Below are 17,808 nucleotides of genomic sequence, written 5' to 3'. Positions count from 1 at the left end.
CTCTCCCACCCACCCGCAACGCCGATTTTTTCCCTCATTATCGTATCCCTCTTGCATCGCGGGAAACTAATTTAGTTTGTGAGAAGCATAAATCATGGAGTCGGTGAAATCGTTCATTTTGACACCTTCGCAGTTTCCTGTCTCTTTTTGGATAAATAGGTACCCTCAATCACTATTCTGGCAAATATTAGAAACTTTTACTTTTTATAGAGACCCTATGTGGAAAAACAGCGTCTGAGCCTTGTTCGTGGTGTAATATTTTGTGAAAATTTCAAGTCACAATGTTTCTTCGGTCTCCTTTTGAAAAATAAAATGGGAGCGGACCTGATATCGTGCTCAAACTGCAAATGTTGATGTTTACATTATTTCGTCACATTTTGAATTTCAAGGGTGGTTTCCGGAAGAAAATTTCACGAGAAAACCAATGAAACGACTTTTAGAACCTCAAAATTGTGATAAACGGAGTTATAAGCTCATTGTGCACGAATTCGTGTCCAGGCAGTTGGTCTGGTATGGGCATGTGCGGAGGATGGCAGATGATCGGTTGCCCAAGCGGGTTTTCGTCCTCCCGGGAGGAGACGACGTGGACGTCCTGTGAAAGATTGGCAACCAAGAGTGGAGGAGGAGATCAGGAGGTGTCAATTGTCTGCTGATCTCTGGGGAGATAAAGGGGCAATGGCGCTTTGGTGTCGCAGAGCGCAAATCTGTCCTGTAAAAACGGCTGATATGTAATTGAGAGCGGAGATTTTGAAACCCTGCAATGGAAGATATGCGTATGTTTCACCGTCGCACAGAGAATCGAGTCAATAGGAGAGGTCGGACAAAATTTGGAAACTTTAAAAGCTTATAACTCCGTTTATACACAATTTTGAGGTTCTGAAAGTGGTTTCATTAGTTTCCTCGTGAAATTTTCCTCTGGAAACACCCCTTGAAATTCCAAATGTGACGAAATAAACATGAAAATTTGCAGTTTTAGTCAAAAATTCCAAGTCCGACCTCTCCAATTGACTCGATCCACTGTGCGTCGATATGGAAGCAATAAATCCCGGGCTGAAGTTAAACGTAATGACGAAAGTCGAGCTTTCATCGGGAACAATCTGGCCGTTTAGATGAATCGCGCATTATATTCCTGATTTATTCAGTCATTATTCCCAATAGCGCCATTAATGAAGGGCGATTGTGTGATGATTGTTTCAGGTTCGGGACAAATTCAACTGTGGCAATTTCTATTAGAGCTTTTATCAGACTCCACCAACGCCAACTGCATCACGTGGGAGGGGACCAACGGTGAGTTCAAGCTCACGGACCCGGACGAGGTGGCCCGGCGCTGGGGAGAGAGGAAATCGAAACCTAATATGAACTACGATAAACTAAGTAGAGCGCTCAGGTAAGTCGTCATCCTATTTTCCAAATGATAATCTTTGACCTAAATTTTTTTGACGGTTCCAAATCAAGCTTTATCGAATCTAGTGCCTAGTCCCAGTATTGTCATCTCAATCCTTTCACTATACAGAAAAAGTGTGCCGCTCTCTGATTGGTTGGCTATCATGGAGCCCGAAAGTTGGACCAGTGTGAACAAACCCCAGTCCTTCCGCTCCTAGTTTTACCCAATGTAAATAAACAAAATGGCGGCGAAGTTTTTCAAGTTCTAGACGTGATTTTGGGTGTGATAGAAATTTTTTTACATCCAACTTCTGAATTGAGTTCGGATCGACCTTTAATGGATATTTGTGCCGAAAATTAACCTTTAGGTGTGATTATCATTAATTTCTCAGCCAATGATACGTATTCCTCTAGGTCGGGTTTCTTTACATTGGTCCAACTTTGGAGCTCCATAATAATCTAAAAGTGATAAACCAATCAGAGAGCAGCACAGAGATGGCAATACTCTCCCGCATACAGGTACTCTAGTCCCACCGACTCCATTACTAGCAGCACCATCGCTTGGATACAACTATAAACGTGCTTCAAGGATGTCCGTGTTACATATGCTAAAAATTGAAGGCGCACGGACTTTCCTCAGGTCCATTCAATAACAGCAACTCACAATTTTCGCGCCATTTCGGTCATCGAAAACGGACCTAGTTGCCGGAATCAAAAAAGGAGCGTCATTTGGGGAGAGCATAAGAACCCCACTAATATTTCATTTCTCTCTTACGTTTCATGCCACTCTGATTCTCAATACCTCCCGCTAACGTGTAACATTCCACCATCAAAATACGATTCTGTAACAAACGCATTTACTCGACCCAACGAACCCAAACAAGGATCCCTACACGTCGGACGCAGCTTCCCCGAAAGCTCCTCCCGGCCACAAGCACTGAAATCTCGACTGAAACGTCTGTAATTATTACATTTCAGGTTTCAAATCGCATTACGCCTCGCAATCGTGCCGTCTGCGCGCCGCTCGGCGGCTCATCTCTCCTCTCTTAGCATCAGCCGACTGCGGCCTGGCTTCCGGTCCCTCCCCCTCCCCCGCCACAACCCCCGCGTCGACGTTGCCAGGTTTGCATCAGCGTAACGCAAAATAACCCCGTTCATCCCGATACCTACGGGCAAATCCGATGAATCCGGCAACCCTGCGTTCAATCTAGTCAAACGAATTAGCGGGCGGAAAGCACGGGAGGAATTTCCCGGCGTTATCAGAATCCAATCAATCGGATCGGTCGACTCCGAATATCGAACTTCGATATATTGCGTGTGGTGCATAGGAATGTTCGGTAATTGGCTACTGAGGCGGGCTCCTCCGACTAATCGAATATCGATATTTTCGGTGTGATGGGATGGGTGAGGGATTTTCGATAGTTGATCATGGGATCGCGGCGAGTGTATTTGAAAGGGGGAGGGGGAGGGGGAGGGGAGAGGGGGAGGGGAGAGGGGGAGGGGAGAGGGGGAGGGGGGAGGGGAATCATGCCGCACTGATACCGTATGCAAATGGAATATTGAAACAAAACGGATTTAACACTTTAGCGCTGAACGTGACGGATGCAGAGGTGGACGGATATATTTTTTAAAATCAAAACGAAGGTTTTGATCGCTATTTAATTGATTTATATAGATTAAACATAGGTTTGAATCTAGACACCTGTCTTCCTGTAAAATTAGATTGGAAATGGGATTGCCGTGTAAAAGTCATCATTAAATTTTGCGAAAATAGATTGGTTCTGGAGGATATTTAAGGGTAAATCATGTTTACCGTTCATCAAACATATCGACAGTGAAAGTACCATACCACGTATCTCGTTTGAGGTGTTTAAAAATCTCCGCTCCCATTTTATTGTTTTAAAGGAGAACGAAGTAATGCCTTCTCTTAAAATTTTCAAAGATAGGAAAAAAACAGGGAAGTTTTCAAGAATTGATTTTGAGTAGTTTTCCATTTAAAAAATAAATGGCAAGAAGTCTACATACAACGTCGCAAACCGAGATGTATGTGTGGTCCGGTAGTTTCACCGTCGCAGGTACGTGTCCAATTTCAGTGTAATTGAATCTTTCAGGTCGAAATCGACTCATCTTTGGAAAATGAAAAATTCCAGGAGACAATAAGAACTGCGTGACAGCCAGAAAAGGCGTGTTTCTACGCACAAAAAATGAACATCGTAAAAAACCCGATTTGGGTCGTTTCCGAACTAAGAGATTCGGTTATTCCAGGCTTAGGAATCGTAATCTATATAAACTGCATTCTGTTCCAGGTATTACTACGATAAGAATATAATGACTAAAGTTCATGGTAAGAGGTACGCGTACAAATTCGACTTCCAAGGCCTTGCGGCGGCTACACAACCAGCCACGACAGACCCAACCGCCTACAAATACCAATCGGATTTCTTCTACCATCACTCAACCAAACTCAACTTCATGAGCCCCGCCATACCTTCCTCATCAGGTAAGATTTCATCGTGTCACATTTCCCTAACATTTCAATCGCTGCATATTTAACTGCTTTCAACCGTGCGTTTTGAAGTTAAGCCTCGAAGTTTCCTGACAAATTCTTGGATAATGGGTCAGTTGTGCTGGTCTCAGAATCGTGTTTTGATGCTTGATTTTTGTAGATTAGCTAAAAGTAATGAGATCTGTCCAAACCGCAACTTTCCACGTTCAATATTAACCGAGATATCGCCCTTTGAAAAGTCGGGTTTTTGACGTCATCCACCGCGGTAGTGACACCCGTGGTTTCTTCCGCACTTTGCTTCCATCAGTCAGTGACGCACTGGTTACTAAACGTGGGACTTGGATGAAAACAAGGAGGAAAGAACCGCGATGGACGACGCACAGTGAATCGAGTCAATGGGGGATGTCGGACAGAATTGGGAAACTTTAAAAGCTAATAACTCCGTTCATACAAAATTTTGAGATTTTAAGAGTGAATCCATTGGTTTCCTCGTAAAATTTACTTCCAATACCACACCTGGTAATTTAAACAGTGACGAATTAGACATCAAAATTCTCAGTTTTAGTCAAAAATTTCATGTCCGACCTCTCTAATTGACTCGATCCACCGTGCGACATCAAACCCCCGACTTATCAATGGGCGATATCTCAGTTAATATTGAACGCAGAAAGTTGCGGTTTGGACGGATCTGATTACTTTTAGCCAAAGTACAAGAATTAAGCAGCAAAACACGATTCTGAGACCAGCGCAACTGCCCCTTGTTGCGGGTTGCGCACGTAGCCCCTGAGAAAAAAAAATTCATGGAAGATAGAATTTTATTTCACTGGAAAATGAAATTTCATTTTGTGCATCTCTGCCGTGCAACGCAAAAACGCCGTAAACGCCATTTTAAATTTTTAGGAAACAATGTATCATAGCAGAAAAACGTGTGTACTTTGGGACAATGTTTTTACCGAATTAATTCTCAAATACTATCAAGAATTTAACCTGAAAATTTGAGGTGCAAAGGTAAAACAGTTTTTATTTTATAAAGTGTTAAGTTCCAAGAAACGCTGGAAAATCTTGATCGATTTACGGCGTTCTTGCTTAGCACGGCAGATCTGCCCTCAGGCGATTCCAGAAATGCGGGCCTTTCAGTTTTCGGTGGATGGTGAAAATGCGGTAGCCTCCGCCCGCGCGGACGTCGACAGAACCGATAAATCTCGGCGAGGTCCGCGTCTGCGGCAAGAGGAGCTGTAAAAATGCGCAAGTTGAGTGAATGCAATAAAGCAAGGAGACAGTAATAGGGTGGCTAATAAAGGGACCAATAAATCTCTTGTTTTGTTTATTGGCCGCGGGCGCGGGAGCCGAGACCGCCTCCGATCCTTGAATTTTGCGCACTAATGCGCCATAATGGACTACGAGAAATTAATGTCGCTACGGCCGCACCCTGATCTCCCGTCCTCGGCGAAAACCACGTATCTGCATTCGGTTCCTCATTTCAGTTACGTTGTTCTCGCTCAGCGTTTTGTCCTCGACGTTCCGACGCTTCAATGCAGTTCCCGATGCCGAATTTGGACCCCTTCGAGGAGAGACCAAGTTGCAATGTTGGGCTTGAAGTATCGGAATTCTCATTCGCCTTCGTGGATATTAATGAGATGATTTTAATCAGAAGCGGCAATGTTGCTTTTCACTATTTTCCTCGCCTCGTCTTGACGATTATCTCTCCCTCCTCACAGGCTGTTCCGCAAAGATTTTTCTTGAGTCTTCGGTCAGCTCACGGATTACAGGCGATTATTAATCGGAAATATCCAGGGCCGGATTTACCTACTTGCCGCCCATGGGCCGCCTGTATTTTGCCGCCCCCTTCTCATTCGTTTTGAAACATTTATAAAAACCACCAAGTGGACGTGCCAGAGGAAAAGGGGTGCATAAGACGCGTTTACCTACTCGTGTTGGATACATTTTTTTGCGAAAGCCCTGTCAACACTACTAGCAAAATTTCACGGAACTTGACGCGAAAGTTAAGTTCCGTAAACCTATCTCTGTGTGGACAAGATCCTCCATTTGTAAGATATGAACCAAAAAATTATGAAAGAACAAACATAAATGTGGTTTAATGATTTTAACTTCCGCCGCTGCGCCGCGCCGCGCTGATCGCACTGTGTTTGGCGCAATGCGTGAAGTATTCCTGCAGTCTTGTAGGCGCTATGCGTTTCACGCCAACCGCTCCTGACCGCGTGACCGCACTGTGTTTGGCGCAATGGGTGAAGTATTCATGCAGTCTTGTAGGCGCTTATATGTGCTACATGCTGACCGCCGCGCCGAGGACTTGTCCTTTTCATCCCAAGTCCTCGTCATCATTCCTCTCTGCGCTGAGCTCCAGGCAAAATTGCGTGTTTAGTTCCTCTCTTAACTCGACTAATTAAAGATGCTGTCTTTTGTATCACCGAAAAACGACAAAATTAGAAATTACTACACGCTCAGAAAGAAGAGATTTTGTTTCCTTTTCTTATGGATATTTTTTTTTCTGAATCCGATTTTTATTATACCTACATTTAAAAAAATTGCAAAATTTGCCGCCCCCTAAATTTGCCGCCATGGGCCGCGGCCCATGTGGCCACCCCCTTAATCCGGCCCAGGAAATATCCCCCAAATTTTAGCCTAGAATTCTCGTTAAGATTCCGAAGCCCGAGAAACTTTGACAGGGGGACATATACGCACGCAAGTAGACGTAATAATCACTAACCCTTTGCAAGATTACATTTTCGGAGAGTTCCCGTTTTTGACACTTAAAATCCTTGATCTCTGGCTCAAATCCCGGTAGTGACGAAATTTTTTCACGTAACTAAGGAGTGGATATGAAAAAACTTATTCATCTCGGCCTTTTTCTGGCAAATCCCACTTCATCCCCCCCCCCCCCCAAGATACATTTCTGTTAAACTCGGCCTAGTTGTGCTTCGCATTCTATGAGCTCTGATCATCCCTTCTTGGCGCCGACAAGCGCTTTAAGGGTCACCCTATATGTCTCTCTCCCTTCCGGTCTAAATGCGACCCTCAGTAGTCAGCAATTGCTCACGAATAAAATGCTCATCCCAATTCGAAATTAATATACAAGCAAACGCCGAGGGATAAAATCGAGTCGCTGACTTCACCCATCAGGTCCGCGTCTCGTAGGGAAGTATAAGCTTTTCATTCAAAAGAAAACCACTGCCTTAAGGATTACGAGTCATAAAGTCGCGACGTTATAGCGTTATTGCGACGAACATACATGCTCGTATTAATCTCGTTGCCCGACGATTTGTCTGAATTATAATTCGTTCCAGGAAACTATCAAGTGATTATTATCATGATGGTGATGAGGTCCTTAGAATGTATTTTTTTTACTTTTTTTCTGTCCTTTATTTGACTTGATTCTCCTTAACACGCTTGAAAGGCTGTTGAGAAAAGAATACATTGAGCTAAGAAAAAACTTCATCTAGAATACAGAAATTAAGATATATATATTTGACTTCTTCCATTAAACTTGGATGTGTAACTTCTTTTTTACATTCAGTTGTAGCCTCTTGTTATACAATGAGACCACCAGTTTAAAAAATAAGGACTCCGAGTAAAAGTGTTAAAAACCAGGGTATAAATTCATTGGTTTCAAAATATTTTACTAACCCCGGGGATTCTACCAGGTATATCTATCAGGTATCAGGGATTCTATCAGCAATTGCGATAAAGTTCATACATATAAACAAAAACCAGGACGGGCACTGAAATACAAAATTCGGCTTTGAAAATAAAAAAATAAAAATAGCGGTCAGTTCTGGTAATATGAAACTTACTTTTGTTTGGTAAACGTAAATTAATCATATAGTTCGTCAGCCAAACTATATTTGGTCTGCTGAACCGAATTGATTTCCGGTTTCTGCTTACAGAGACAATGTAGTTTCAGAGATTGCGCACTACCAATCTGAGCAGTTTAATCGGATGAAGCAAAAATTAAATTTAAAGGTCAACGCTGCCTAAAATGATGATCAATTGATGAATCAGCAACTATTTGAGCAAAAAAATATGCCTTTTGATGACCAACAAGTTGGTGCTGAGTTGCCCACTTCGTTGGACGATTTTTTGCAAATTAAATTGAGACAACTAAACTAGTTACCCAACTTTTTGGTCATCTCTCATCAGTCATCATTAGGCTAATCTGCGCGTGAAATATATTATCTCTGTACGGTTATGCGATTCGTTTCGAAACTGTTTCAGAGTGGTTAAAATGGGTTTTACAGCACTGCACATTTTAATATTCTGCGCGGTTGCGAGCTTAAGATTATCATGTGTCTCGAGGTTCTTCCTTTACCCATTTTAACCCATTCGGAACGCAATCTCCACACCCCTCTTACCCCCTGCGCCGTAAGTGCATCATGGAGTCGCACTGACGTCTCCTCATAAGGGACGAACGCAGAAGCGCAGGCGGAAAGAGGGGTAGGCGACTCGGAGGGATGAAAAGGAGCTGGGTGCAGACGCTTGTTGATTTTGAAACAATATTTATCGGCGCAGGAGTCGCGAGGGAGGAGGAGGGGGGAGGAGTAGGTGGTACACGCCAACTCAATTTCCGCAAGATTGGAAACGAGAGACGCCGAAGGCCGGGAAATTTCAAGCGTAAATGCCGACTCGCCGGAAAAAATCACCACTTTTGCCTATTCTTTTTGTCGCCATCAGGGTAGTTTCATGTGGAGAGAAATGAATGAAAAACAAGCGGGAAAGTTCTAATACTGTCGTATTAGAAAAGCGCTCAGGTGTTGGTAAATGTATTTAATGAAGAAAGGATGTATAAACTCCGTCGACTTGGCTGGGAAATGGAAATAAAACATCAGCTGATAGCAAACAAAGGTTACCAAGGAAACCGTAAACGCGTATTTTTGTTTCCCGAAAATAAGCTCACCGTTGAGCTCATCAGGCGCGTTTTTTTTTAGGCTTCATTTGAGTTCAACGATCAATTTCGATAAGAATTACTCTACCGCTAAGAAATTTTCTTATAGACAAACGATCGAAACTACCTGCGCATTACGTTAAAAGCGTAAAATACAGATTTCACAGCTTTATTTATTTTAAAAATGGACCCCCCCAAAAAGCCTACACATCGATGAGCTGGTGCGTCATTTAAACGCATTAGCACTGGTATTCTAATACTCAGAGGCAAGTCGAAATCAAAAAGCGCTGCCTATCGGCTGAGCGCTTAATTGAAAATTCTCATTAAGTGGACTGAGTTTAGCAGCATAGTGGCCCGGCGTGAATGATCGATTATCGAGATTTCCCCATTTGAAGCTGTGGTAAAGAATCGCTTCTTGAGGCGTTCATTCTGAGCACCTTGTTATCGACCCTTTTCCACAGGTTCAAATGGTAGATCAATCGATATATCGCAAAGCACGCCACGCCACTGTTCGATGAAAACGCACCTAGTCGCATCAAGTTTGAACCGAGAGAAAGAGATTTGAAGTTTCATTTCTCCGTGAGACTCGGTGTTGTAGACAAAATTAAGCGGCTGTCTTTACGATCAAAATATTTTTTATCGCTTTGGAATTTTGACAGGAAAGAATCATGCAAATAATCGAAATCAGAACAAGCAGTTTCATAGTTGAAGAGCGCGCCGGTATCGACATGGAGGTCTAAATTAGCTGAGGGTAAATTGATTTTGGAAAAGAACAGAACGGAACAATAAGAATTGTGAACAGAACAACATTGAACAGAAAAAGAATACACATCTCAGTGGCGTGCGGTCCGGATAAGCAAGGCAAGCACTGCTTGCCCAAAGATTTCAAAAGAAAGAAGAAAATTACACCTGTTACATGCATTTTTTACATTTTAGCAAATATAATTTATAAAAGGTGTTCAGTATGTAAATTGCATTGAAAACAGAAAGAGAGAGAGACAGAAATACGTAGAGAGAGCGGATGGAGGTGGCGCAGCGCGCTGCGCGGCCTAAACACGGGCCGACTCATGCGCTGGAGAATCGCTTGCGATCAGCTGAGCGGAGAGCCACTACTCGGCGGCGGAATCAAGGCGGGCGGGTAGGGCGGTACGTTCCGAGTCCGAGCCCTTCGCTGCGCGATCGCAGCTCGCTTCTCTTGGCCATGTCTTGGCCCGTCACCGCACCGCAGCGCGCTGCTTCTGCCTCCGATGCGCTATCTTGCTCCCTCTTTCCGTCGCGGTTGTAGCTGCTCCTTCGGAGCAAATGCCCTTAAATTCTATAAAATTTCGCTCACTTGATCTAATTAGTGATGAATTAGAAAATTCTCAAACATGTTTAAAATGCAGAAAATTCTAATTTTCTAACTTATTTTTCTAATTTCTAATTTTAAACTCAAAAAATTCTAAATAATGTAGAATAAAGACTACAATATCTCAAATAAGTGGCAAAATTAGGAGTTAAGAGCATGGAGCCGTCCTCTAATGCTCAATAACATTCGAAACAAGTTGAGTAAACGAAATCATAAGTAAGAGAGAAAGTAATAAAACCACAGTTTTTCAAGACGTTCCATCAGATTTCATCCGAATAATAGAGCAAATACCGTAAAATTTTAACAATTTTCTAGGGAGGCTCCCTGAGGAGGGGAAAGAGACTACGTTGACCCCCCCCCCCCCCCCCCCCCCCGGATGGCGAACGCTAGAGCTTGCCCTGTCACTAAACCCACCGCACGCCCTGACACATCTCTATTGGAAGGTTGAATGATTTCGAAGTCGCTAAGATGGCATTTTAGGCTCGTCTGCTACTTTATTCAAATTTCGGAAATTTGAGTGGTAATTCGAGTTTCCCATAAAAATATACACCCCGGTACCAAGTTGCGACCCAAGATCATAAATTTCACGCTTCAAAACGATCAAAATATTTGATGATGGGAATACGTGCACTTTAAACACCTATTTCGCATGCTTCGCTCTATGCTGCTAGTGAGGTGTCGCTCAGATTCGCTAGGAAAGTTAAAAAAAACGAAGCCCGATCACGTCTTCATCTTCGGCAGTGTCGCTTACGTAGCTTTCAAAGTAAAATACACCCAACAGAACCAACACATCATGGGAACAGAGCAAGATAAAGGATGCGCGTTGATGACGGCGCAGAGATACAACTATTCGTACTTGATGGATGTCCGTGTTGCGTCTCCAAAATTGAAGGCGCGATGGCAAGAGGCAAGAATCTACTTTCCCGGCGAACTTTGACAGAGGAAGACTCATATCGACGGTGAAACTACCAAACCACGTATCTCGTTTGCGGTGTTTAAAAATCTACGCTCACATTTTATTTTTTTGAAGTAGACCAAATCCATATCATTCCTTGAAATTTTCACGGAATTTTCTCCGCACAAAGAGGAAAAATCACAGAAATTTTCAAGACTGGATGTTAAGTAGTTTTTCATTTAAAAAATAAAGTATGACAGGAAGTCTGCGACGCCGCAAACCGAGATACGTGGTTTGGTAGTTTCACCGTCGATATGCACACATACACGGTAACCTCTGCTTGATAGATTGGTCTATTAGTCAGCGCGTCTTACTCTAGGTCAGTAGGTCTCGGTTTCGAAACCCGGTTGTGGCGACGAATTTTCACGAAACTGACGAGTGATTCTGTTGAAACAAATTCCATTCGTCCTCAGTTTCTAAACATGTGAAAGGCCTAGAGCATAGATGTGCGTGCCCCTCTGTCCCCGCTGTTTCGAGGTACTAAAACAGCATATATAGCTGTGGAAGTTGTGGGTTTCATAGGAATAAATGTCAAATAATTAGCAGAGCGGGTACCGGAGGAAATTAAAATTTCTTTAAAAAATAAATAAATGAATGAATAAATATAAAATAAATGATACTTTTAAATGAACCACCGGGAAGTTTCCAGAAATTTCTGTTTCCATTTCCGGCACTTCAATCACCCTGGAAACTGTGAACCCTACACGGAGAGAAAAACTTCGTGCGTGGGACCCGAAGTTGAGGTCATATGGATCCCTGAAGTTTTCGGATCACGTATCTAACAACTTGAGGTCGAGCTGCCAAAGTTCGGGTCAGACATCTAAAGTACTCCGGTACATTCCGAAGCATCCTCGATGTCTGACCCGAACTTCGGTAGCTCGACCTCAAGTTTGCGGATTCGTGATCAGAAAACTTCAAAGATCCATATGACCTCAACTTCGGGTCCCATGCACGAAGTTTTTTTCTCAATGTACTATGAGATCCCAACTTCCACGATTTGTTGCTGAAAACACACTATTCCTCTCTGAGAATGAAAGATCCAGCAGAACACACCGCACACCGGTGCATTTAATTTTTATATAGCTCGAGAAAATGTCAAGCAAATCGAGGGACAACGTAAGAACTTGTAAAGTTTGACGGGAAGTCTGGCAACGGGCCAAAAGCGCTCGGACACGAGAAGCCAGAGCAGGCGACCTCAAGGAAAGAGCATCGGACTGAAAACGCGCACAGGAAAATCACACATGTTCGAGAGAATTTTTCGGTGACCGAATTTATGTTTCCCACTCGGGTTTTCATTGTTTGTTTTCCCCGTGTCGGAGTCGCGTCGCTCGGTGGATGAATCGATGGCTGCAGCGGCAAAGGAAATGGACGTATCGTTGAGCTCAACGATAACGTCCGTTTGGTTTGGTTCAGAGACGATATATTTTACAGACCCCGCACTGCTACTTTACCTACTGCGCAAGAGCAAAGGCTGGCCAGACCCCCTCTCTTCTATCGTTTAATTTAATGAAAACATGGTGTTGAAACAAATCGGTATGGTTTTAAACATGACGAATCGCTGGTAGGAGATCATAAAAAATAACAGTTGTATTGAAAAAATAACCAGTTTTTAAATTCAAAAAGTTTAGAAAGTAGCCTAAGTCGAGAGAGCTAAAATACAATGGTACAAAAATACTATGGGATAATTCTAAGATAAAAATTACTAGACTCACTTTGTGTTTTTTTAAACACACATCGATTATACTCACCCTATATATAAATATTAGAATATTAAAATATAAAAATGATAATAGATAATCATTTTTTCAATTTAGTAAAGTATAGACCATGACCTATTCTAATCGCCTTCACACATAAGCACTAAAAGCACTTTTAAGTGCTCTACATTTCAACAAAAACATTAAAAGTCTAAAATAACGGCATTTGGACTAGTCAGTCTGTAAAGTAACGAAAGTTGGGCTAGGCCAACTGTTCAAAAGTTTTTGCCCTCTTTTTCAATAATAAGCGTTTGGCTCACGTAAGAGAGTGCTTGACCCCTCCCCCTCTCCCGTAAAGCACCAGCAAGGGCACCTCTTGACACCCCTACTCCCCCCCCCCCCAAGTAAGTGCCTTACGTAATTTGTGGACGGTCCCTGATACTTTTTTTTCAGTGCAGAAAAGCGTCACAAAGGGAGAGGGGCTATCTAATGGCCCGGTTACACGCTCAAATTTCCGTCAAATTCCGATCAAAATGATGACCAAGATGGCGGTCGAGAGTTATCTAGATTGATGAGTAAACTTAATTAAAACAGCGTGTTGATTGAAATAAGCATGAAATAAGCACGGTTGTGTGGAAATCAGATGAAGGATGAGCCCCACAGTTCCATCATCTACCATCAAATTTTTGCAGGCCGCAGAAATTTGATGGTAGATGGTGCGCACCAGTCACCATTTGATCGGAAATTGATGGGAATTTGATCGTGTAACCAGCATGTGCTGGTAAAAATCCAGCAAAACTAGTGTTGGCCGTTGATTCCTCAAGTACGGCCACAGTGAGCCGAAAGCTCAGGATAATATGAGCGGGAGCCAATGATGCAAACAGCGAGGAAATCCGTGCGCTCACGAGCCCGTGAAGCCATGAATCCATGAGCCCCTGTCGGCCGGGGGGGGGGGGGGGGGGTCGGCCTCGTGACAACACTATCGACGACGGCCACCGGGGGAAGGGGGTGTCTAAGGGGGACAGGGACCAGGGACGCCGATCAACTTCGCGCTCCTTTTCACGGTCTGACAACTTCTCCTCCACCTCACCCTGCTCCGTCTTTTCTTCGCCCGAGGGTTGCCAATTTTACTGTCTTTTGACAGGGGTGCAAGCTTTCCCTCAGGTTCAACGAACCTACCCCCGATTTCGCGAAAATTCATGACTGAACCCCCCCCCCCCCCCCCCCGAAGACCAGACGGGGTCCCCCGTTTTACTTTGTCTCTTGGTGGCTCCCCCTTTCCACACGAAACGGTCGCGAGGAAATTTTCCAAGAGTACCTATCGAAATATTGTTATTTTTCCCCTCATCTGGCCTCCTTTAATACAACAAGAATTCCAGTCGCTCCAATGGAATTCTTGTTACAGCCACCACAGCCCCAGTGGGACATTGGGGCGTATTTATGCTAAATGGAACTGTGTGCAAGTGGAAAGATGGGATGTGCTCGTTAGTGCTTGGGCCATAAGAAGCCTGGTAAAAATTGGCAGTAGAATCTGTGTTCCAAAATACCATAGACGTAAAGCCGGCCGTAAGATTTCCAATAGCTTCTGTAGCCGGCTGTACAATTTCTTATAGCCTTGTATAGCCGATGGCGATTAAGCTACAGCCAGACGATAAAGTTTATGCTAAACGTAATAAAAAAAATACGGATACTTGGACTTAGTTAGTTTTTGGACTACCGTTCTCTTTTTGTGCCGTAGTATCTTGATTTATTTTGCGAGGAAAGCTCCGTACTTTCGAAGGATGCCTGTCATTCTTAATATGTTGGAGCGACTTCAATTTCTTACGATACTGTGCAATACCTCCGGTGTGAAAAAGTTGCTTCAGAGTCAGACGCCGTGGCACGCTGCATGCGGCGCGGCGGGCGGGCAGAGAGCGCGAAACGCGCATTGGCGCCTACAAACCTAACAGGGATACTTCACGCATTGCGCAATGCGTGAAGTATCCTTGTTAGGTTTGTAGGCGCCAGTGCGTCGCCGCTCCGCTTTGTGTTAGGCTCCAATATTTAATCTCGCGGAGTCAGCGTTTTTCAACTCATGATTTTGAAATGTTTGCACACCCTGTATGGACTATTCTCGTTTTAATAGATGAAAAAAAAAATATGATTTAAAGGAAAATATAATGTGTGTTTTGTAAATATGAAGGTAGTTCCGTATCAAACTTAATGATTTCCGAAGCACACGAATTTCTACACAATTTCTTATAGCCTTTTATAGCCAATGGCGATAAAGTGTAAAGCTCGGCGATAGGAACTATAGCCCGACTGTATACTTTTTTATAGGTTCGCATAGCCCGGCTGATTTGCTCCGCTTTCTACCGCCAGCTATATGATTTTCAATAGCCTTCTTTAGTTGGCTATAAGAACTCTTATGCTATTTTGAAACGCAGCTCCTATCGCCAATTTTTACCAGGGAATGAATGGAACTTTAAAAGCGCCAGTGACGTCAGCGGCACGAAGCCGTCTCCATTGTCGTTCTTGCTCGGCTTTAACTCATGAGCCCTGTCCACAATGCTCTTGTCACATGCCCACAGCTCACGAGTTAGCGCTCAGTTCCTCTTGATTTAATTGAAAATCCCGTTCTTCCATTTTCTCAAAAGGAACTATATCCACTTTCACATTGTTTCTTATGCAGCTCGTACGAGCACACCCCATCTTTCCACTCGCTCATAGTTCCTTTAATCATAAATACGTCCAATTTAGGAATTCCATTCGTCCTAAATAGCAACTCAACTGAGAAAATATTATCTGCTTCCATAGATGCTCTAGAATTATTTTCTCCTCGCGGATTTTTGAATAATCGTTTTCTCACGTTATTTTCATCTGGTAACGCTTAGTTCCAGCGTTCTATTGATAGCCGATTTTCATGATTTTTGCAGGTATCGACAGGCAATTATCTCTAGATGAACCTACTCTATTCAGATTTTGAAAATATGACCCAAGTTTTTTTTTATATTACGTGGTAAAGTTGCGAATTCTCCCATTTAGGCACTGTAAATTTTTATATTAGATATGTATATGCTAAAATGAGTGATTTTTCTGATTTCAGCGGGAATATTCTCATCACCGACGTCTTACTGGACAAGCCCGGGGGCGAACCTATACTCGGGGCACACGATGGCCCATCACCCGGGTCACGTGACTTCGCACCTGAGTTCGTACCCCCACTACGCATGACCTAGCTGGGACAGGCGCAACTAACCATCACCGACGCCCGCCGCCCGGCAGCCAGGGGGGCCGCCCCCGCCCACGCCAGCGCGCCGCCGCGCTTAAGTCACCGGTGTAATTGCAGCCACGCGTCCAGATCCGGGCCGCCCGTGATTGCTTCCTGCCCGCCCCGAATCCAATCACGCACGCGTCACGTCACAGGTCAAATCAGGCATCTCTCCGTCTCGGGAAGGTTTAATGATACGGATAGAGTTTAGCGGGAAGGAACTAAGTTTTCTTCGGAAAACAATGGGATCATCTCATCACTTCTCTGCGAAAAAGAAGTTCCAAAACGGATACTGAGCTTCAGATCATATCGTCACCTTCTAGCCGAAGTATCACAAGCGCCATGCGACACTTCAAAATTTCCGCCGCCATTTTATTTTCTTGCAGAGAAATTGTTTGACGAAACTGTCCGAAAATATCAAACAGATTCAACCAACAATTTCTCTGGAATAAAATAAAATGGTGGCAAAAATTTTGAAATGTCGCATGGCGAGTGACGATATCGAACAAAAAAATTTTTTCGGTTTAGTGACCGAAAATTTTGGTCACAGAAACCGAACTTACGTTCTTATGACCGAAAATCTCGGCTATATCTAACCAATGAACCAATGAAAGCTTATCACAAGAATGTAATTCAATGTAAATAAAAGGTATCAAGGCTACGTTTACTATTTTATTGTATTATTCTAACCAATGAAGTTCGGTGTTCAATATGAGCCAAAGTTCAGTATCTATTATCAAACTTGCTTTCTCAATGTTGTTTGGACGATCTCGATAAAACGATAGCTCTTTCGATTCGTAACGAAATAGTTTTGAATCTGCACATTATTTTAACAAATGCATAACAACGACCATATGAAACTATCTCATAAGCAAAATCTGTAAAAAAAAAAAGAAGAAGATCCAAACACGGCAAAAAATTATATTGTTGGCAGACGACCGAATTGAGAACTCGGAATGACCCGTGATTTGAAGCCCATGTTTCTCATACCGTTCTAAAGTCTTTACTCGTTAATTAAGTAGATTTTAACGCCACTTTCGTCGGTAATTTCTTACGTTTTCATTAAATTCTAGTCATCTCTTTCCTACATCTTGTCATACATCTAGTCAATAGGTTTTCGTTAGTTTTTTTGTGCACAGATTTAGTCACATTAAATGAAGACTGCTCATTTAAAGTTTTTCCGGTGATAATTTTATCTTAAGAAAACCGTCGACCTTGATTGAACTTTCATTTTACACCAAACGGAACTTATCTAGCACTTATTCAATTGTTAAAACTTAGAGATTGATGCTATACCTACTTACAGAAAATTTACTCATGTAAAAGTGTTTTAAACTAAAATAAAAATCATTCAAGAGCGGTTAAATTGTACTCTTTTAAACCAAACACTCTTCCACATTCTTTCGTAACATTATAGATAATGTTGCGAAAGACTCAGGCATATGTAATGATATCTATGATAAGTAGTCACTATTAGGAAATCGTCGGTTTGGTATTCTTTGGTAACATTATTTCTTTTTTTTTAAATTCAACATTTTGATGAATCAATAAAGCTCAGTTATGCTTGATTTTACTTGAAATTATGTCTCACAAGTTAAAATCAAGTTTGTTGGAATATGTTAAGGTCGGCGGTTTTCCTTTCTTACTTGCCATTTTAAACCTCTCCATATCTGAACCTATCTTTTGTCTGTCACTTGGACAAAGGGTCTCATTTTTTTTTACGGCATTAAAACTTAATTGTTCGACGGTTTTTGTGTGACCGAACCAAC

At 42.8% G+C, this 17,808-nt stretch overlaps 1 protein-coding gene across 3 annotated transcripts in view; it reads left to right on the top strand.

Moving 5' to 3' along the window:
- Positions 1–17,339, top strand: part of Ets65A (DNA-binding protein D-ETS-3) — a 124,922-nt gene extending 107,583 nt beyond the window's left edge. For all 3 annotated transcript variants that reach the window (XM_019042502.2, XM_019042504.2, XM_019042503.2), the window contains 3 exons: positions 1,198–1,387; positions 3,690–3,883; positions 15,875–17,339. In XM_019042502.2, the coding sequence (XP_018898047.2) occupies positions 1,198–1,387; positions 3,690–3,883; positions 15,875–16,002 (512 nt within the window). In that variant the 3' untranslated portion in view covers positions 16,003–17,339. The remainder of the gene's footprint in view (positions 1–1,197; positions 1,388–3,689; positions 3,884–15,874) is intronic.
- Positions 17,340–17,808: the final 469 nt, after the last annotated feature.

This window comes from Bemisia tabaci, chromosome 3 (genome assembly GCF_918797505.1).
Source record: "Bemisia tabaci chromosome 3, PGI_BMITA_v3".
Classification (NCBI taxonomy): domain Eukaryota; kingdom Metazoa; phylum Arthropoda; class Insecta; order Hemiptera; family Aleyrodidae; genus Bemisia; species Bemisia tabaci.
Note: the sequence above shows the minus strand (reverse complement) of the source record. Positions and strands in the feature narration are given on the sequence as shown.